Source organism: Hippocampus zosterae, chromosome 14 (assembly GCF_025434085.1).
Source record: "Hippocampus zosterae strain Florida chromosome 14, ASM2543408v3, whole genome shotgun sequence".
NCBI lineage: Eukaryota > Metazoa > Chordata > Actinopteri > Syngnathiformes > Syngnathidae > Hippocampus > Hippocampus zosterae.
In genome coordinates, this window is record NC_067464.1 from 3,386,475 (window position 1) to 3,406,798 (window position 20,324).

Here is a 20,324-nt window from a genome sequence, read left to right on the forward strand (position 1 = left end):
CCTAATTTATTTTATTCACATTTATTCGTGTTTGTTAATCTTTAGTTCTTTTGTTTTAAAATGTTTTTAGATGGAAAGCACATCGAGTGATCTCGTGTATGAAATGCTTAAATACTATAAATAATGTTGCCTTACCGTGCCACTCTTTTCCAATCTTGGAGGCAAGTCAATTGACACAGAGTCAGAATCGTGCTTCTGTAACAGCTTTAATGAATAACGCATAAGTGCGTTAGACGGTCTTAAAAGGTGTAGAAATGGAATCAACAGCAAAAAGAGCATGAACTTCCATATAAAAGGTGTGCAGATTACTGTAACATGTTTGTAGAAATACAGTGTTAGATCAAAGGTTTTGTGTAACATTTGCCGTCTACTTGGAGTGCTCGGCATCGTTTCAGTCGTACGCGTGGACGCCGTTGGTGACCTCAGTGTGATTGACGTTGGCAACGGCCTTCTTCGAGGTGGCCATGTCGCCATTGATGTGCTGCGAGGAGAGGAAGTTCCTGTGTAGCTTTTCCTCCAGCAACATGTGACTCTGAGGGGGCAGGCCCAGACACGCCCTGTGAAAAGGACGTTTCTTAAATACTGATGCAAGGAAAATTGATGTCGACCCCCCTGCAAACGAATGACCGAGTCTACTTCATGTGATGAGATTGGAGGTTTAGGTAAGTTAAGAGATCAAATTCATAGTTTTCAAGCCTCATTTTACTGTACCTGCCTGACGATTGTTTTCATCATTCAGTTATTCATTTTCCAAAGACTTTAACCAGCACCTCCGATCTTATCACATTGACTGGACTCTGCTCGTTTTCTGGCTGTGATTAGCTTTTAAAGAAGTCATTAGACACTCCTCATTGTATATATTTTTCATGATTCTTGATCTGTGTTTGTACCTCAAGATGTTTTCTATGGAGGCCCTCTGGCGGAAGAAGGCGTTGATGACGGGGGTCCCCGGCGGGACCAGGGGGGACTTGCATAGGAAAGAGAGCAGCACCAGAACACTGTGGAAGGACTGGAAGTGGTCCTCGCCATCGGGACGGAACCTCACGCGCTGGCACAGCTCCGTCAGGATGGCCAAGTCCAGGATGATGGGGCTGGCTAGAAGAGAGTCCTGGCTCCCCAAAATGTGGCACGGTGCAGCAACGTTGGAGAGGAAAGTCAAATAAGTCATGAAAAGAAAGTTGTAATTTGACTAGAATGGCAGAATTTTAGAATAAAGTGGGGATGTTATGTGAAAAAAGCCAAAATATTACATCAGTTGTAATATGATGTGGCAAAAGTAATCATTTTACAAAAACGAAGTCGGAATTTCACAGTATGTGAAAAATGTAAATTTTACAAAAATAAAGTCAGAGTTTTAGATTCATTTTGACATTTTGATAAAGTTGTAAAATACACAAATAGGAAAACTGGAATTTTACAAACAAAGCAATACTACAAGACAAGAGTTGCCAGGCGGAAAAAGATGTGGGGCACATTCAAGCCTTAGTTTAAAAAAAAAAAAAAAAAAAGGCACACAACTCATAATTGAACCTTTTGGCATGACGAGACTGACCTCGCAGGTGTTGTGCAGAACGATGGTGTTGAGGCCGCCCATCATGATCTCAGACGTGTATTCATCCATGGCTCGCTTACTGTCTCCCACATACGGAATGTACTTAATCACCACCTGGAATAGAGGGGAAGATACATGTGCCAAGCTCGTATTCAAAAAGGCTCGAAGCTGTAATACATTTCGGGAAAAGGCTGGAACATAAAAAGTGAAGCGCTTCAAGTTTTCCTCACGCTGATTTTTTTTTTGGAATACATTAGCAAAATATTCACACTTGCACATACATTCGCAGGATATCATGTGCAGAATTTTGAAGGGAAAATAATTTTTTCCAGTTTGGGTAATGTGGGAAAAAGTGCAGAAAAACTTTTGTTTGAAAAAAATGTTTGTCAGAAAAATTTTGAGAGGGGAAAAATTAAATGAATTCATTCTGAAATAAGACCGTACACCATAACAAAATGTGGAACAAGTTAAGTGCTGTGAATACGTCTTGGGTGCAGCAAAATTCACTCACACAGTGGTCGGGCTTCTCCCCGTGGTCGTAGAGCACCGAGTTGCAGCCCACCATGTCGTCCACCACATTGCTCTTGCTGATTTCCTTGGAGCGGAATTGCTGCGGCGCAGACAGGTTCTTGCCATCGTTGTTGCCAAGGTGGTTGTAGCTCACGATGGAGGTTGGCTGAAAAAGAAGAAGATGGAGAGAAAAAAAAAGGCATTTGATGAGAATACAGTCTCCGTTACATGTGGAGTACTTTCTTATTCAATTACTGGAAGTGATTGTACATCATCGTGAGGGCCCACCGTCTTTACCTGAGCCCATCCAGCACTGTGATGTCATTTTCAGTCGACAAAATGTAGCACAAGACAAAATGGCCACCCTTTGAGATGGGTAAAAACTGGTGGATTTTTCCGGCTTTATTCATATTACACAAATGCAGTATTACTCAGAATGCCGTATATAGACTGCTGCCATTTTTTTAAAAGAACAAAAGCAATGTTTGGAATTTTAGTCAAGCAGCATGTCCGCGTCCTTTTTTTTTTTTTGCCAGGTGTCACCTTGATGCCCGAGCTGACCAGGAAGTCCACCAGCACCGACTTGATCTTGGTCTGTCCGGACTTGAAGTCGTCCCCTCCGATGAAGACCCCCCTCTGCTGAGCCAGCTCAACGGCCCCTGGTACGAATGTATTCTGCGGGGAACCGTTGATGTAGGCGCACCCCTCCAGGATGCTGGCCACTGCGAACAAAGTGGAGGGAGACACCTCTGAGCCCCCCTGACCAAGGAGACGGAGGGACAAAAGCAAACACACAAGCAGTCAATTTGCTGGCTGGGTTAGTTTTACTTTAGGATGTCGTGGCAGATTATGAAAATACATTTTGAAAACTTTCACGAGAATCTCATGTTATGAGACAAAAAAAAAAAACAGAAGAGTTAAAATTTTGTATTTTTGATCAATGTCATTACTACTAATGCCTGACCGTTCTGGATTTTTGGAGGCAGAAGTCGATGTCGATATTTGGCAGAATAAAATTCCAACAACCGATTAATCATTCATTCATTCATTCATTCATTCATCTTCCGAGCCGCTTGATCCTCACTAGGGTCGCGGGGGTGCTGGAGCCTATCCCAGCCGTCTCCGGGCAGTAGGCGGGGGACACCCTGAATCAGTTGCCAGCCAATCGCAGGGCACACAGAAACGAACAACCATTCGCACTCACACTCACACCTAGGGACAATTTAGAGCGTCCAATCAGCCTGCCACGCATGTTTTTGGAATGTGGGAGGAAACCGGAGCACCCGGAGAAAACCCACACAAGCCCGGGGAGAACATGCAAACTCCACACAGGGAGGCCGGAGCTGGAATCGAACCGGTACCTCTGCACTGTGAAGCCGACGTGCTAACCACTGGACTACCGGGCCGCCTACCGATTAATCAGACGATTAATTAAAAAATACATTGAAAATTTTGTGAATCGTATTAAGTTACGTTGAATGCGTTATAAATCCGGGATTTTATATATAAAAACCCTACGTCGTGGTTTAAACAATCTGAAAAATGTTTGTTTCTTATTAGGCCGCCTTTATAACACTCTCTCACTTTGGGATCTTTTTTTTTTTTTTTTTTTTACCCCGTCAAAATGAGGGTTTCACTTTCCATCCCCACGGTGCAGCAATTTCTAGCTCAAACATAACTTGTCACCTGAATGGCAGCCAGCAGGTTTTCCGCTGTGTCGTTTCTGCCTGGCACCACATCGCAGAAGCGCTCGGTGGTGGCGGTCCACACCACGATCACTTTATCCACTCCACTGACCTGCCGGAAGTCACGGATGTCCGCTCGGACGCGCTCCACCTGAAAAAACGTCATCGCGCGTCAATTCCAGCTCGTTGGTGAGGTGCCGCTAAAACAGCAAGGGTAAGTTGAAGCGTAACCTGCTCCGCCATGGTCCCGCTGAGTACGTTGTCGGCCCGGCTTTCCTGGTTGGCGGCGATGAAATCTGGGATGTAGATGGACGGTCTGGGTTTCATGACGACCATATATGGTCGCAGCTGCTCTTGTAGTGACCAATCTAGCACCTGAGCACGCTCCATTGCTCTTCCCAGATCCAGCGAGGAGATATCCCAGCCTGAGAACACATTCAATATGCCAGTAATAAGTATTTTATTAATTATTCATAATAAGGCAGTTTTTGTTTGTCTTTTTTAGGGGAGCTTAAGGGTTGTACTATTGTAGAGGAATGGCTTCCATTTTCAAGACAGCGGATGCATTTCTTTGTCCATCACCTTACGAGGTCTTTAAAGTTGCCTTAAGATAAGGATTCAAGTGCTGTCATCGCACCTGTCCTACACACATACATAGATACACACCAAAAGAAAAAAAAAAAAAAGACATGGACACTCTCTACCATCAAAGACGATGTCGTTGGGGTGCACCATGGGTAGCAGATCACAGAAAGGAACGTTGACCTCTCCATCAGGCCCCGATCCGAGAGACACAGTGGAAGCTTGCAGCAGTGACCCAAAGTAGTTTGCTTTCTGAAAAGAGAAGAAATGCCATCACAGGATAAAATATGTTCCATTTTTAAGGGTTAATTATTTACATACACGCTGTATTTTAATGTTATGACTCAGTGACAGAAAGTATGGTGATGGTTTAATTTTGTTTGAAAACTTGTATGATGAATCAAGTCGTCATTGGCATGCAGCTGTTGTTTGTGCATTTTCGGTTAGATGGGGATGAAGCGTCATTTTGTATCTGCCTTTGTTTCTCGCCGTCATTCTGTGGACCTGCTGCTCCCAGTATGGTGCTTCCCATTTAGTCCGTTAAATTGAGGCTTAACTGTATTTTGTTTCCAATGCGTTTAGAGGACAGGGAAAAGAGTCAAAGCAAATGTTGCTATCGTAGCAAAGTAATACTCAGCAATGCTCATTTGAGCCACCCGCCGTTTTACGTTGGCCACTAGAACACTGATTCCATTGATGGAAATCTGAGGGTCTCCCCTCACCTTGAGTCCAGTCTTTGTGTTCCAGGTGAGCTTCATCTTGTTGGCCAGCACAGCCGCAGTAACCGTGGTGCCATTGTTGCCACCCCAGCCCACCAGCATAACCCCCAGGCGGGGCACGTGTTTCTCCGTACGAATGGTCATCTCAGTGGAGCGGGGCATCACCTATTTGGCGTTACGTGCCTGGTTAGCATGTGTGGAAAGGACATTCTATTCTGCCAGGGTTATATTTCAAGGCTAAACTTACTGTGACCGTATTGCCATTTTTGTGCACGGATGTGGAGTGGTAGGAATATTGAGCTTCGATGTGTGTGTCCGTATACTTGACATTGGGACTGTTGACGTGAATCTTCACAGGCATGTTTGATAATTCTGCAACAAAAACACAGAGGATCCCGTCAGGAACAAAAGAAACAAAGACTTTGAATTGTTTTGAAGAAAAAAAAAAGGACAAATTCGGCCTAACATTTATACGTTACACTTTTCAGACACCAAAGCCAGAGGTGCTGTCGCACAAATAAAGACGGAATGAATGAATGACGTCTAAATATTCAGAGGGGAAAAAGTCAGTATTAGAGAACGAATGCAAAATACTTTTAAGTAAAACTCACAATTTTATGCAACTGAAGCAGACATATTACAAGAATAATGTCTAAATATTGTTAGGGGAAAAACAACCTGCAGTTATATGAAAATAAAGTCACTATATTAGAACTTCATTATAAATATATATATATATATATATAAAATATTTCTAAGGGGGGGGGACAAAAAAAACAAACAACTTTACGTATATTAGACAGCTAAGCCTCCCCCGTCACTAAAGCTACCTTCCAGACCACACTGTCAATTAGTAAAATAGAAAAAGACTGTTGAAATATTCTCTAGGCATGCAGAATTTAAGACACTTAATTTTTTTAGGTTTTTTAACACACTTTAAAATACTACAAACACGTTTAAGACATTTTATAGAACGAAAAAAAACAGAAACGGATAAGATCAATTCATTGTATAGTCTAATTGTGTCTCATTCAAATTCATCATTCCGGAAACAAATCCGTTTTTTTCCCGGCACAAACAAAGTTACCTTACCACACAATATACATCAAGAATCATGGCCAAACATGTAAATTATAAAATTAACCTCCAACCGTTGCTTCCCAAAGTCGTTACAGCGGCCGATGAAAGAGAACCGAGACATTCAATAACGTCTAATTAGTACGGAGGTAGATCTGGAAAGTTCTGTGGTTCTTCTTCTAAATTCACGGTGTTGAACGATCGTGTGCTGCTCCTCAGTGGCAGAAAGTGGAATTACACCCCAAAACAACCGCATAACTAAATTAGTCCTTGAAAACATAAAATCCATGATGGAGGCGTGTTTACTGTATAGCAAACATACCAGGGAAAGTAACTTGCAATTCTTTTTTTGTTTCAAGAATAAAGCCGAAAACAATTAAAGGGAAAACAACCAGATTAAATTCTAAACGGGGCAAAATAGCGGGTAAAGTCAAAAAATTAGAAGAATAAAGTCTAAAAAATTATTTGCAAAAAAAAACTAGCAATAGTTACAAGCAAACCAGGAGATTTTGCAATGATGAAATCTATTTTTTTAACAATAAATTCATAATATTAAAAGAATAAAGGTAAAGTATGTGCAACAGCCTAAAAAAAATAATTTAAATCCATATCCACTGTCGTCCGAAATGGTGGCATCGAAGCTCTTGTTTTCGGTGCAAGTGGAGTCGTCAACATCCATTCAGGCCTGCTTCCAGGGAATACAAAAAGACACGGTGGGCACTTGGCTTCCGAACCACTTGGACCAGACCCGAGTCATTGGAGCCCTTTCGGAGCCGAGATGCATGGCAGCTGACAACAATGGATGTTACGCAACGGAAGTTTAGATGCCAAACTTTGGTACAATGTGGCTCAAGTGAGGTCATTTGAGTATGGCCTACTTCTTCCCTCACCAGTGGAATTTCACTGATGCCAATGGCGCAGTTTTTTTTTGGGGTGGGGGGTGAGAATAAAACAGCAACTCAGCTGGAAAAAAAAATGTAAAAAGTAATAAGTCACATCTTTCAAAAATACAATTTAAAAGTGCAAGGACTGAGAACTAAGTAGTACTCAAATATGGAGATATAGCGCTACACATTTGTTTTCAGTTTTCCTGATTTTGGTGACGCACGTTTTTTTCTCACATAAGATTTTTACAGTTTTCCCAAAATTTTACATTCTGACTGCTCCAAACCATTCTAACTCTATAGTGTTGACCTAATCTATAAAGTTAGAATATACCTACCACAGTTTTTTTCAAGATTTCAATATAAATATTATGATTTTTCTTCTCATTTTAATTGCTTACGACCAATTCAAACCATTCCAACTGTAAACTGTTCAGCTTATCCCAAGAACACTTTTTTTTAAAATTTCAAAGTAAAAGCCAAAAAATGTCTACATATTCACCTCCTGTTTCCATATGTATTAACCGATTCAAAACCATTCCAACTTCAACCTGTTCAGCTCATTCCAGGTCATTGTCATATCATTCCACATAATTAAATTTAATAACCTTTCATTCTGTTACATTTGAAATCATTCCAAATGGCTACGTGTCTTTTCATTCAACTTTTAAGCTTTCACGTGCAATTTCTCCAGGTGGGATGCAATAAACCAACAAAACAACAACAACAACAACACCTGTTTAGCTCTGGTAACATCACAGAAATCAACATGCAAGTTATTTTCTGGAATTTAAACATGCTCCCCAGCCACACCACCACATACCGGTCGAACACAAGGGTGGATTTTTCACAGGTGCACACACATAAAAGAAAAGCAGAATTTCTATCGAGACCTTAGCAAGTGAATTCTACCATGAATAGAAAAGCTTATTACAGACAGTGATGCTAACACCTACGTGTGAATGCTGCGTGCGTGTCTTGCTGCTGTGACTGCTGCCGGCAATGTGAGCAAGTAGGAAAGTTCCACAAGCTTCTATTAGCTTGGCTACCTGCCAGTGGGCTTTCTCCGGACCCCCCTGACCCCCACTTATAGCCTCCCCAGCGCCATCTAGAGGATATAGGAATGTTTAGTTTAGGATAAGGTGCATACGCTTGTTATTTGTAGACACATACTCTTAATCAGGGGGGAAGCTACAACTTTTTCACTGAAGTGGCCAGGATGACATGTTCGAATCACTAAGGCAGCGATGGGCAACTTAAATGATAGAGGGGTCCACAACTTTTCAGTCACGCTACTCAGGGGGCCTCATCGTACCATGCATGTCCTAACCAGATGGATGACTCCATAAGTTTGGATGCATTTTTGTATAAATTGCCAGGCAAAATGGTTTTGTAGGCTGTGTAGATTGGATTTTTTCATTATAGGTATTTTTTGTTGTTGTTTAGACTTTTTTACACATCCTGTTAGTTTTAATTACTTCTTACAGCAAGTTTGTGAGCTGTTATTATTATTTTTTATTATTGATGGGTGAATACCAATACCAGATATCAGTATCTGGCCGATACAACGGATATTGATATATTATCGGTTGTTCTCTCTCTTCATGACCTGTGTTGTGGCAAAATTTAAATATAAATACTGTCCTTATATTTCCATGATCTCAGTGGCGTCGAAGTTAAACCACGAGACGAAGCAGAAAAAAATGTTTTGCGTTTATCTGTTTTTTCACATGTTGTCATTTATGCTTTCCTTAAACTGTAATATTAAGAACTGTGGAACGAAGTTATCGTTAAGGCACTTAAACTGGATTGACTTATTCTTGTGCTGTCGTTTTTTATAAATTAAAAAGAAGGGAAAAATCCGATGACGTCAACTCACCCGTCCTTTTTGATTGGCTGAGCGCGCGTGTACGTAGCAACCGTCCGGAAGATGTCGCTCAGGCCAGTCCTAAAAAACTTCCGCCTTAAGTTGTAAAGAAAACATAGCTGCTAAAAAAGGTTTTTTTTTTCGGACGACGTACGCGCCCTTGTTTAAGGAGTCCGAACACAGGTAGAGACAAGCACACGCTTCTCACCTCGTCACACACCCGCCGCATAAGCACTCGGCGTCGCGTGTTTTCCTTTCGCGCGACCACATTTTAGCGGGGCCGAGACAAATCTTACGCTTCGTTCTTGCTAAGCTAGCACGGCTAGCACGTCCGCGGCGCTGGGGGGAAATGCTAACACTTTGGCTATTCCTCCATCGATCCACTCGGGCTTAATACGCTATAATTGGTCATCGAAACGAGGCTGACTTGGACATTTAAAGCGGTCTGTTGAGAGGCGTTTCGACCGTCTCAACGCATTCACTCGAACGTTAGAACTGAGGGAAAGATACGTCGGCTACTTTCGGAGCTAGGGTAGCATAGCCGCCGCTAAGAGGCTGCTTTCAAGGTGGGCTAGGAGAGAAAAGCGTCGTAACAGAAAACATTAACGACATATTCAGTGTGGGAATACGTCAGTCAAATTCACAATTATAGGGAAATTTTTTAAACTCTTACTTTGTTATATATATCCACTGGGTTGATATTTCCACACACCGGCAAAGTGGAACGCTTCCAGATTGCGAAATTTTATGACTCGTCATGTTAGGTGTTAAAAACACACGTTGGCCTGCCACTCCCATCTTTCTCCCTCGCTTTCTCTGACACACACGCTCTCTCTCTCCCTGTCTCTCACGCTCTTTCACTGTCACTCACACACACACACACACAATTCTGAAGTTTTCACTAACCACAGACACACACACAACAACCAATTATTATTACTTTAAAACACTTATCACGTCCTTTTTCTTTTTGTTTGGGGGCTACCACATTCATTTTATGTGCTCAAGTGTCCCATAGTAGGTCACATATTTTGAAATGTGTCGAGGTCGGGTCATCTTCGTTTTGCAATCTGTTGTGTTAATTTATCAGGCAGTCGTTCCTCGTCAATAAACTCATTTATCCAAACCATTTATCCTCACCAGGGTCGTGCTCGTGTGAATAATCAAAAATATTACGAATGAAATCAAAAGCAATTTTACGGGAATACGGTCAAAATATTCCAAGAAAAAGTTTTCTCGAGAATAAAGTTGAAACTTTACGCGAACAAAGTTGCAGTGTTATGGGGATATAGCGGCAATATTACAAGATTGAAGTCGATATACAACAAGGGAAAGAAAACTTGGATGTGTTACACAAAAAATCAAAATGTTTCATGATTTCTCAGAGTTGCATGAATACTGTCACACTTTCACAGGGGGGAAAACTTTTTTTTTTAACGTATAACAGCCATACAAGAAAACATAGGAGAATTTGAGAATGACATCTAAGTCAACAAGAAAATCTAAAGTTGATTTTCACGGTGTGAAATGTTTCATCAGTGAAATGTTTACTTAAATTCTGGTTTCCCCTGTTGTGTGTTTTTATAGGTTGCCTTCCCTGAGAGCGCGCATGCTTGTGCGTGTGTTTGTATGTGAGTGAGTTTGTGTGTGTGTATATGTGTGGGTGGGTGTGCATGCGTGCGGGTGTGTGTGTGTGTTCCCCCCCAACCGCCATTTGACCCTGAGCCACTCCTCCCTGGAGGATGACAATGGAGGAGATGAAGAATGAAGCGGAGACAAACTCCATGGTATCCATGACGCTCTACACCGTGATGTACCCAGTCTTTAATGAGGTACAGGATAGTTTTTTAAAAAAAGATAATTTTAGTGTTATTGTTTCCTTGTGATTTTTGTCAAAATGCGGGGGCTCACTGTCCAAGTCTGCATTCCTGACTGACCCTGTGCGCTTTCTGCTTTCTGCGTCAGCTGGAGAGGATCAACCTATCGGCAGCTCAGACGCTCAGAGCGGCCTTCATCAAGGTAAATACGAGAGAGACGTGTATGTGTGTGTGTGTGTGTGTGTATATATATGCCATATTGTCAAGAAAACTGTCACATGACCCCCCCAAAAATTATAATACATTCATTCATTCATTCATTCATCTTCCAAGCCGCTTGATCCTCACGAGGGCCGCGGGGGGTGCTGGACCCTATCCCAGCTGTCTCCGGGCAGTAGGCGGGGGACACCCTGAATCGGTTGCCAGCCAATCGCAGGGCACACAGAGACGAACAACGATCCACACCCACACTCACACCTAGGGACAATTTAGAGTGTTCAATCAGCCTGCCACGCATGTTTTTGGAATGTGGGAGGAAACCGGAGCACCCGGGGAAAACCCACGCAGGCCCGGGGAGAACATGCAAACTCCACACAGGGAGGCCGGAGCTGGAATCGAACCCGGTACCTCTGCACTGTGAAGCCGACGTGCTAACCACTGGACTACCGGGCCGCCGTTATGAGGGTTTAGTGACAGGAAAAAAAAACCTCCGAAGAAGACTCTTTAAATGGAGGAGCTGTAATTCTCCCCTTTTTCTGCCGCTGAAGTATATTTTTTCTTCATAATAGTGCGTTTTTATGTTGTTAAAACACAAACAAAGAAAAGAAAAAAACAATATATAATTATACCTTATGTTTGGGCCTGGAACAGATTAATTGCATTTCCATTGTTTTCAGTGGGATACGTTACCTCAATATATGAACGTTCAGGTTAAACAATGGAACCTCCATTTATATTTAATATACATTTATTTGTGGATAAATGGTAAGCGTCCCCAAATGTCACTTGAAGCACTTTGTTGTGTTTTTGTAATAATTTGGGACTTTACATGAATCCAACAGGCAGAGAGGGAGAACCCCGGCCTGACTCAGGACATCATCATGAAGATCTTGGAGAAGAAGAACGTCCAAATCAACTTCACCGAATCGCTGCTGCGCATGGCCGCCGACGACGTGGAGGGTACGTACACGGCACGGTGCTCATTGCAAACCCGCCCCCAACCGCCTGCGATCCCGTCCCGTGGACCAATCAATGAAGCGAATCCTCTCGCACAGAGTTCATGATCGAGAGGCCCGAACAGGAGTTCCAGGACCTGAACGACAAGGCCCGAGCGCTGAAACACATCCTCAGCAAAATCCCAGATGAGATCAATGACAGAGTACGCTTCCTACAGACTATCAAGTGAGTGCCGATGACGGGATTTTGCGAAACTTGGCATTTTTAATTGACGCGAACGACAATGGCCTCACGACACAACTGTACTCCTTATGGTGGTACTTGGACAGCAAAGTTTTTTTTAAGTGGTACTTGCTGGAAAATGTCGAAGAACCACTGTTCTAAACCGTCTTTCCTCAAGCTTTTCAAATCGAGCCTCTGCGTTTTTGCTCAACCACATCAGGCACGTCAGATGAACGTGATAGCGCTATTACACACTTAAGCCTAAACCACTGAGCGGTGAATTTTTGAAAGTGTTTGCAAAAGTAGCTGATGTTGATTTTTTTTTTTGCCATGTTCTAACTAATTATTTATTACCTTTTAACTACCTAACTGTACTTGCATCAATCTTAGTTCTCACTGGTCATTTTCACCCACATACAGAGACATAGCCAGCGCCATTAAAGAACTTTTGGACACAGTCAACAATGTCATTAAGAAATACCAGTACCAGAATCGCAGAGTGAGTAACGCCACCCGTTCACGCTTCAAAAATTCGATCCTTCGTGTACCTGCAATATTTTCTGATGTATGTGTGCTGGTCAAGGCCCTGGAGCATCAGAAAAAGGAGTTTGTGAAGTACTCGAAAAGCTTCAGCGACACCCTCAAAACGTACTTCAAAGATGGAAAGTAAGTGCAATGCGATGCAATTCACGTCATTTTGTTTTGCAACGAATGCAGCAGTGTAAACATCGGGTTTTCCCGTGCCAAACTAAACCGGACTGCGCTCGCGTGGAAAACTGACTGCTTTTAGAGCTTTGAGAGCGGCCATCTTTGTAGTCTTCACCGCTTTGCGCTGTTGTCTTCTGTTGCCAGGGCGATAAACGTCTTCAACAGCGCAAATCGGCTCATCCACCAAACCAACCTCATACTGCAGACCTTCAAGACCGGGGCCTAGCACAGCGAGGACCATACAGTCTGGGGAAACCCGCCACCCAACCCTGCGACGGTGGTAATGGGGGGATTTGGAGCGGGCGGGCGGGCGGCTGGGTCGGCATGTGGTTGGTGCGCCCGACCCATATTTGTAAATTAGGAAGAGTTGATTTTAGGGTTTGGGGGTCAACAGCGGGAGAGACTGAAAAGTGCCATTTTGTGTAGTCAATGAGGATTTTCCAGTCTCCAGCTGAAAGAAGCCCAAAAGTTTGCTTGTTTGATTTTATTTGGACACTTTTAATTTATAACCCTGATTTTTTTTTCTTTTTTTGGGGGTGGAGGTGTTTATTAAAGACTAATTGCCATTTTTCTAATATATTCATGTTGATCATTTTACTTATATTAAAAAAAAAAAAACAGCAACACTGCAACAATCATAGCTACAGCATCCATGTTGTGTCCCCGTCGCTCGGGACGTTTGACAGGCTTGCGAGGCGGCCATTTTAAGGCCCTGATTTTCATTCCTCTTCGCTTATCTTGACGACCACGACGCCAAAAGACTTCCAAGCACCGTGTTGTGCACCTTACTACTACTTATAAGTCGTACAACATTCCCTCCTCCTCAACAGAGTGTTAGCACGCCAAGACGCTCCTCGCTGTCGGGGGTTGTAAAGACAAGAAAGAAATTCTGTATTTAATTGATCCTGGTTGCAAATGTTCAATAAATAGTTTGGAAATGATCTCTTTTTGTCGTTTTTGTTCGTTTTTATTTTGTCTGACTCTTACAGAGGTGGTGTTTAGCCAAAGGTAATGCATTTGTTCTTCTCAGAAGAGCCTTAAGGGCATAAAATTGTTTAACCTTGAACCTTTGAAATGTAATTTGAAAACATACATACATGCTTTGTATTTTCAGTCTCCAAATGGAGAGTGGGCGTTCCTTCAAGAGCGGCACCTGACACTAACCATGGCTCTTTCTTTACCAGCTCCCTTTGAAAAACTGCCATGCCGAGAACTGTTGGAATTTTTCAGCCTTGCTCACACTAGTCTCCATGTTCCAGATGTTCCAAGTTATTATTACTTGGTTAAATATTCTCATGCATTGGATTTTCCCGTGTTTTTGTGACACAAGCTATTAATGTTAATTTTCAACCTTGCCTTTTGCAAGCATATTTGGTTTCTATCGCTATTTCCTGGTTCTTTGTTGCCACCGTCTTTTGTTGTACTTTGCTGCGACGGGGCCGTAAATTTTTGCAGCGCAGCCACTCGTCAACTCAACAGCTCATGAACCAAACCACATAATGTGTCCATCATCTATTTATAAATGGGAGGTAATAGCTTTTGTTACAAGGCATACCACATCAAATGGCAATTAGGTGTATTTATAAAAGTGCTGCTCTTATTGAGTTAATCGTAAAAAAATGACATGAAAACTGTTTCTTCACAATTCACATCTTAATTTGGTTTAATTTAACAATTAAACCAAATTAATTGTTAAATTAAACCAATTTTAAAAGTATTACCTATTTTCATGACGACGATGATCTTCATTAGGCAGATGAGATCGAAGAGTGTAACGCACAAGGCGTCCACTGCGAGCCGCTGTTACTCGCAACATGACACAACCGAACAATTGGCGCTCACGTGACGTCAGGCACGACATCTCTTCCGCTGTCCACCCGCTGCCTTTGTCAAGCAGATGTCAGGCGATGTTTCAAGATGTATCTAATTATTTATCTTTATTTATATTATTTTGACTTACAAGTTTTAAACAAACCCGCAAATTTGAAACTTTGCATTCACAAGAGCAGCATAGACAACGAAAATATGACTATATTCACACATTTTGCATTTTACCTTTAGAATTAAATTAAGCAGAACAAAATGATTTAAGAAAAAAAACGTTTTCCTAGGCTTATAAAAACAAACATATGAAATAGTGTAACTACATCAAATGACAAAGCTGCAATAGAAGAGAAACACTCAATTATTACTAGTATCTTTATTCTAGAACTAACAAGTCAAGTTTTGGGTTGAGAAAAAAAATTACAAGGTCTCGGATGACATTAGAAAAAAATATGTTCTAGCGTACTCTGTAAGAAACTGACATACCGGGTTGTACAGTATGAACCACTGTACTTTTGTGAATGCGTGTGTGTGTGTGTGTGTGTGTATGTTGCGTGTGTGTGTGTGTGTGTGTCAGCTGCAACACAATACACTTGGTGAAATGTCCAAACCAATCACAACAACGAGTGAGTTCCTTCCTGAGAGAAGAGCTGTCCTTGAACGCACCACTACCTCAGCAGGAGCGATGGAGAAAAAATCTGTGTGAGTTATCCCAAAAACGAAAGATAACGTCCCCCCCTGCCCTTTTTTGCCTTTAAATGCTTTGCAACCTGTAAACATGTTTACAACCACAACAATATTACAGCGTCGGCGTATGACAAAGTTACCAGCAGTGGCTAGTTAGCTTAGCATAAAGAGCTTCTTGAGAGAAGGCCAGCTAAGTGTATGCTCAACTAACTACTTGATGAAAGTAAAAACAAGTGCTCATGTCTTGTATAATGTGAAATAACTAAAAGGAGAATACCATGAATAATATAGCAGCTCAAAACTTTTAAATACAAATGGCATAGCTAAGTGGTTGCCAAGCTAACTGCTAATGCAAGTTGATCCAAATGAAAACAAGGACACGTGTTGGCCAATGGTCAATACCAACTTTTCATCCAAATAATTTCATCTGTGCTGTATATTGCACATGTAGCACATTTGACAATAAAGTTGACTTGAACTTGAATTACAATGTTAAGTCAAAGCTGCGATGACTGTTAATGCTCATATAATGAAAATCGAAGCGTTTGTCATGAAGCTTTGCCACCATGCTCTGCCCACAATCACTGGCTCATATGTTTGCACTTTGGTGCCATTTTGTGTACATGCTTCAAATTTGTTAGCAATCAGACAAAATCTCATATTCGGAGGGCCTCTGTATAATATAGAGATGATCCCCAAAATGACCATTTCAAAACAAAATGACATACGTCTTCTGTCTTTTTGGGCATGGGATTTAGAAAATATGTGGGTTACCTGATGATAGACATGTCAATCAAATTTCATGCTGTTACAAAGAATTTGACTTCAGGGGCTGAACTGAGAGTGAAAACAAAATCAAGAGTTTGCTATTGGGCAGATGCTTCTACCAAAAATGGCAGAAATCCTCTGTGGGTTTTTTGGTGTTGTTTCTTGAGACTTTTTTGTGGGTGTACTCATGACAGACATGTCGACCAAAATTCATGCCGCGAAGGTGAAATGCCTTTAGGGGTGGAATTTTTAGAACGGATTCACAAGGACACTGCAAGCCGAAATGGCCGTTTCAAAGCAAAATGAAAGACTTCCCATGAGGTTTTAGGCATGGCTTTTTGAGACATTTTTGTGGGTCTACGCAAGATGGAAACTAGTAAATTTTATGTTGATGGAACTGGGTTTGAGGGCATGGCTTCTTGAGACTTTAAATCGGCATGTCTACCAAATTTCATGCGGCTAAGGCTTCAGACGATGAGTTTTTCAAGAATTTAAGGTAGAGGGCAGGTCCTTCCCAGTTGACCCCATTTTTGGGGTCAACGACCAGACATCCTGGGTTAGCATTAGCCACACCACTTTTGGCAGTCCTCAATTGTCCAACAAGTGGCACCGGCAAGTCTTGAACCCACCCCCCAAAGTCCTGGTCCACGAGTCGCTCACACCCTGGTGTGGCGGCAGCTGTGCGAGGAGGAGGAAGAGGATGATCCAGCGCCCCTGGACGATGAGGGCGGCGGCGGGCAGTCGGGATCGTCGTCGCTGGACTGGCGGCGGAGCTCGTCCTTGTGAAGGCCCAAGCTGATGTGGCTCTGCAAAGCGGCCGGCGTCAGCCACTCTTTGGGTAAGCAGCTCTGCAGGAAGGGGATGCACGAGCTGAAATAGGCCAGACGGTTGACCCAGCGGGGGATCTCACGGCCGCACAGCAGCTGGAAAAAGCAAAACGGAGGACTTTAGCGGAAGTGTCGTTCTAAGATACAATACCTGCTCTGTGATCAAAATGAAAGTAAGCGTTAGGCATGATTCCCAGTTTGTTCCATTGCTAGTATGAACATTTCCAGTTCTTTAAGCAGGAAATATTATTAAATCTGTTTTTGGCATTATGAGTGGCCAAGACAGACACACAAAATCTAGTGACCTCAGAGAGCGAGGAGGAGAAGTGGTTGCAGTTCTTGTGCATGAGGTGATAGGCGTTGCCTTTGAACTCCTTGCCAAGCTCCTCCATGATCTTGTCCACATCCTCTTCCGTGAAGTCGGTGGTCCCCAAGACGATAGCCTCTCTGTTGAGAATCGCGTTCCAATCAGTTGGTCAATGAAGCGAAAGTGAAAAGGAAAGCGACGTGGCACACCGTTGGAAGCCTCACTTGAATTTGAAGGTCTCTCCCAGCTCGGCGGCATTGCCCGGGTTGATTTCAAAAATGCCACTGAAAGGGTATGGGTGGCCCCCATATGCAAATTCTAGTGCACAAGAAAATGTCACAATTATACAGCACCTAATCATCGACTGTCCTGTCCTAGGATTTGACCTATGACCTGATGTCAAGTGATTTCCATCTCTTGAAAAGGGAAAGGTGATTTGCGATGTTTTAAGTTAACAAGCCTGTCACTGCACAAATCAAAACTTGAATCCGAAGGCACCCTGTATCACGTGATTTTATTATGATGTCCTGTGATTGAAGGAATGTGATTTTACGTGATGTCCTGTCTCCCGTTGTCTGATCAAACGTGATGTCCTGTGACATCCCGTTTTGTCGCGCGATTTCAAGTCATGCCCTGTCCTCACATGCATTTCCAGTCTTGTGCTGTCGAGCGATTTAATGTAACCCCATGTCCTGTCCTGTCCTGTCCTGTCCTGTCTAGTCCTGTTCTGTCCTGCTCTGTCCTGTCTTGTCTTGTCTTGTCTTGTCCTGCCCTATCCTATCCTATCCTATCCTATCCTATCCTATCCTATCCTATCCTATCCTATCCTATCTTGTCCTGTCCTGTCCTGTCTTGTACTGTCCTATCCTGTCCTATCCTGTCCTATCCTATCCTATCCTATCCTGTCCTGTCCTGTCCTGTCCTGTCCTGTAATTTAACGTAACATGAACCAGTTTAAAGCTGCGTCTCACCTCGGCCATAAATCTCGATTCCTGAGTGGAAGACTCCAATTCCGAGATTGGATGTGTACTCATTTATCCAGTACTGCAGGGAAAGAGGATAGTCATGAATTTAGTAGCATTCGGACATATGCATTCGTTTGTAAAAAGACAAAGCAGAATATATTTTTTTTTACTCATTCCCTCCATTATAGTCTCTTCTCCTGTGTTCCATCGACTGAGCCCCGTTATGAGCTCGCATCACACTTTGATTGAAAATTAAAACATCCACTTTTGTCCAATCTCGGGATGTTCTCCCTCATCTTTACAGTACTGCAATTCATCCACGTTGGCTATCAAAAGTCTACTTAGCTCAAAACCTCAGTGTGTCCAGAAAGTATCCAAAGCGCTTCAGAAATTGCGACAAAAGTAATACTTGCGCTAGACTTTCCGGATTTATTTATTTGTATTCGTTCATCATTATAATTTAGTAATAACAATAATACATTTTATTTGTGGGCGCCTTTCTAGAAACTCAAGGACACCTTACAACAAGCAGTTAAAATCACGAGTACAATGTTAAAAACTACATCAAATAAGATAAGAAAAAAATACAACAAAAATAAATAAATAAAATAGTGTGCTACATTATGGTATATGTCAGCGAGCTACCAGGTGTAGCCGATAAGGTCAAAAGTATATTAATATCATTTATCATCACCCTCTTAAAATTTTGATTAGTTCAAGTTTGACCAAAAAAAAAAAACATGTTTATAACATCTCTGCTCAAATCGGCTAGATCCTGAGTTGAACAAGTCACTCTTGAAATAAATTAATAAACGAAATCCGTATTTGGTTCAGGTGTTTTTCTTCTCTAAAAAAACAAAGAAATAATGACCGGCTATTATTTAGGAAATGTGACGATAATTAATATTTACAATGTTATTAGTTTGTTTTTATAATAGAGTCCTGATTTGATTTTGACGTTTGAGATCTGCACAACAATCAAAATTGCACCACTGTAGAACTTTTTTTAAAAAAAATCAATTTAGCTTCGCTGAAGGACCATACAACGCATTCAGAAAAACTAAATTTTAACCGAAATAAATACTTGTTTGAAATTGCCACACTAAAAATGCAATTTATAGAATAAAAAAATGACCCCCCCAAAAAAAGAAACCAATTGTATGCTCGTAAAACAGAGCTCGGTCTCGACGTGACCGTGGCGAAAGGGCAGCAGGTGTCAAATTACCAAATATAAACGAGAGACGACAGCAAATATATATTTTTTTTTTGAAAAGGGAAAGGCCCGTACCATGTCATACACGTTGAGGATAACGGGTTCACTGGCCATGGCTCCAAGATGAGCGTGCGGTGGATCTCAGCACGCCCACACCTTCCTCCTCCTCCACCGCCTCCGCTTCCACACACACTGGGCCACGCTGCATCCACACGCACACGCCAAGTCAGAATGTCACTGCACGGGGTCAGAAAGGAATGAAAGCTCAAATCCAAGCGCCGTAAACCGCCTCCAAAGTGCTCATAATGAAGGCCTGAGCGTCCTCCTCGTGTTGTCCCGGGCGTCCATTTTGATGGTGACGGTGGGGATGATGATGAGGATGATGATGATGAAGGGGCGTCCGCGTCCACGGTGGATGCTCGCGGCTTCGACCATGAGCATCTCCGTCCGGCGGCGGCGCTCCTCCCGAGGCTGGCCCGCGACCAGCGTCCTCCCGAGAGGCCCCGCCGCTAAGACATGACGATGAAGACTCCGAAAACAATCGGTTGATATTGCCCCCAACTTGGTCGGTGTTAAGTGCGCTCGGTGTGGTAGAACACTGCGGCCCTGGCTCCGCCTCCTCCCGCTTCTGGCTGGACAATGACGTCATTAGGCCTCGCGGAAGGGAGCGAGTCCATGACGTCACATTCCGCGCCTTGGAAATCACCTTCGTAACATCAGATGGTTTCGTCGACCCCTCATAATCGCGGTTCAGCACCGGCGGATTAACAAAATTGTTTAGTTTGACGTCTCCTTCCTCCATTTTTGTGTAAAATGTATATTGAATTTTATTCCTTTGTTTTCATGTACTAGCTCACGGCCTACTCCAGGATTGGGCAATTGGTGGCCAGCGTGATTGACCCCCCCCCCCCAAAAAAAATAAAACCAAACTTGT

At 42.6% G+C, this 20,324-nt stretch overlaps 3 protein-coding genes across 6 annotated transcripts; 1 reads left to right on the plus strand and 2 right to left on the minus strand.

Moving 5' to 3' along the window:
- Positions 1 to 187: 187 nt before the first annotated feature.
- LOC127614690 (inositol-3-phosphate synthase 1-A-like) lies at positions 188 to 9,685 on the minus strand. 3 transcript variants are annotated; one of them, XM_052086043.1, is made up of 11 exons: positions 9,550 to 9,685; positions 5,296 to 5,420; positions 5,052 to 5,213; positions 4,452 to 4,581; positions 3,979 to 4,172; positions 3,749 to 3,898; positions 2,606 to 2,821; positions 2,064 to 2,228; positions 1,553 to 1,666; positions 891 to 1,108; positions 188 to 557 (listed from the first exon to the last, which is right to left on the minus strand). In XM_052086043.1, exons 2-11 carry the CDS (start codon positions 5,407 to 5,409, stop codon positions 392 to 394), a joined length of 1,629 nt encoding a protein of 542 aa, XP_051942003.1. In that variant the 5' UTR covers positions 5,410 to 5,420; positions 9,550 to 9,685; the 3' UTR covers positions 188 to 391. The 3 variants fall into 3 exon arrangements, with proteins under 3 accessions (XP_051942003.1, XP_051942004.1, XP_051942002.1); XM_052086044.1 differs by lacking the exon at positions 9,550 to 9,685 and adding an exon at positions 7,833 to 7,912; XM_052086042.1 differs by lacking the exon at positions 9,550 to 9,685 and adding an exon at positions 6,193 to 6,341.
- Positions 8,918 to 13,740, plus strand: LOC127614700 (programmed cell death protein 10). Of its 2 annotated transcripts, none has more exons than XM_052086055.1 (8): positions 8,918 to 9,059; positions 10,464 to 10,708; positions 10,842 to 10,895; positions 11,755 to 11,872; positions 11,968 to 12,094; positions 12,512 to 12,590; positions 12,675 to 12,757; positions 12,944 to 13,740. In XM_052086055.1, exons 2-8 carry the CDS (start codon positions 10,619 to 10,621, stop codon positions 13,023 to 13,025), a joined length of 633 nt encoding a protein of 210 aa, XP_051942015.1. In that variant the 5' UTR covers positions 8,918 to 9,059; positions 10,464 to 10,618; the 3' UTR covers positions 13,026 to 13,740. The 2 variants fall into 2 exon arrangements, with proteins under 2 accessions (XP_051942015.1, XP_051942016.1); XM_052086056.1 differs by having other exon boundaries at positions 8,933 to 9,059; positions 10,479 to 10,708.
- A 2,417-nt stretch (positions 13,741 to 16,157) lies between these two features.
- On the minus strand, positions 16,158 to 20,117 carry LOC127614703 (deubiquitinase DESI2). The gene is made up of 5 exons (XM_052086060.1): positions 19,466 to 20,117; positions 18,184 to 18,256; positions 17,437 to 17,530; positions 17,211 to 17,352; positions 16,158 to 17,001 (listed from the first exon to the last, which is right to left on the minus strand). The coding sequence occupies exons 1-5, from the start codon at positions 19,502 to 19,504 to the stop codon at positions 16,735 to 16,737; spliced, it is 615 nt and encodes a 204-aa protein (XP_051942020.1). The 5' UTR covers positions 19,505 to 20,117; the 3' UTR covers positions 16,158 to 16,734.
- Between the last annotated feature and the right edge of the window lie 207 nt (positions 20,118 to 20,324).

Coding starts and splice junctions, on each gene's coding strand:
- LOC127614700 (XM_052086055.1), top strand. CDS start 10,619: ATGACAATGGAGGAGATGAAGAATGAAGCGGAGACAAACTCCATGGTA. Junction 12,591..12,674: donor ACCAGTACCAGAATCGCAGA/GTGAGTAACGCC, acceptor GTGCTGGTCAAG/GCCCTGGAGCATCAGAAAAA. Junction 12,758..12,943: donor ACGTACTTCAAAGATGGAAA/GTAAGTGCAATG, acceptor TTCTGTTGCCAG/GGCGATAAACGTCTTCAACA.
- LOC127614690 (XM_052086043.1), bottom strand. CDS start 5,409: ATGCCTGTGAAGATTCACGTCAACAGTCCCAATGTCAAGTATACGGAC. Junction 2,229..2,605: donor TGGTCAGCTCGGGCATCAAG/GTGACACCTGGC, acceptor CTTCTTTTTCAG/CCAACCTCCATCGTGAGCTA. Junction 558..890: donor TCCATAGAAAACATCTTGAG/GTACAAACACAG, acceptor TCCTTTTCACAG/GGCGTGTCTGGGCCTGCCCC.
- LOC127614703 (XM_052086060.1), bottom strand. CDS start 19,504: ATGGCCAGTGAACCCGTTATCCTCAACGTGTATGACATG. Junction 18,257..19,465: donor TCCTCAACGTGTATGACATG/GTACGGGCCTTT, acceptor CTTTCCCTGCAG/TACTGGATAAATGAGTACAC. Junction 17,353..17,436: donor GGAGAGACCTTCAAATTCAA/GTGAGGCTTCCA, acceptor GATTCTCAACAG/AGAGGCTATCGTCTTGGGGA.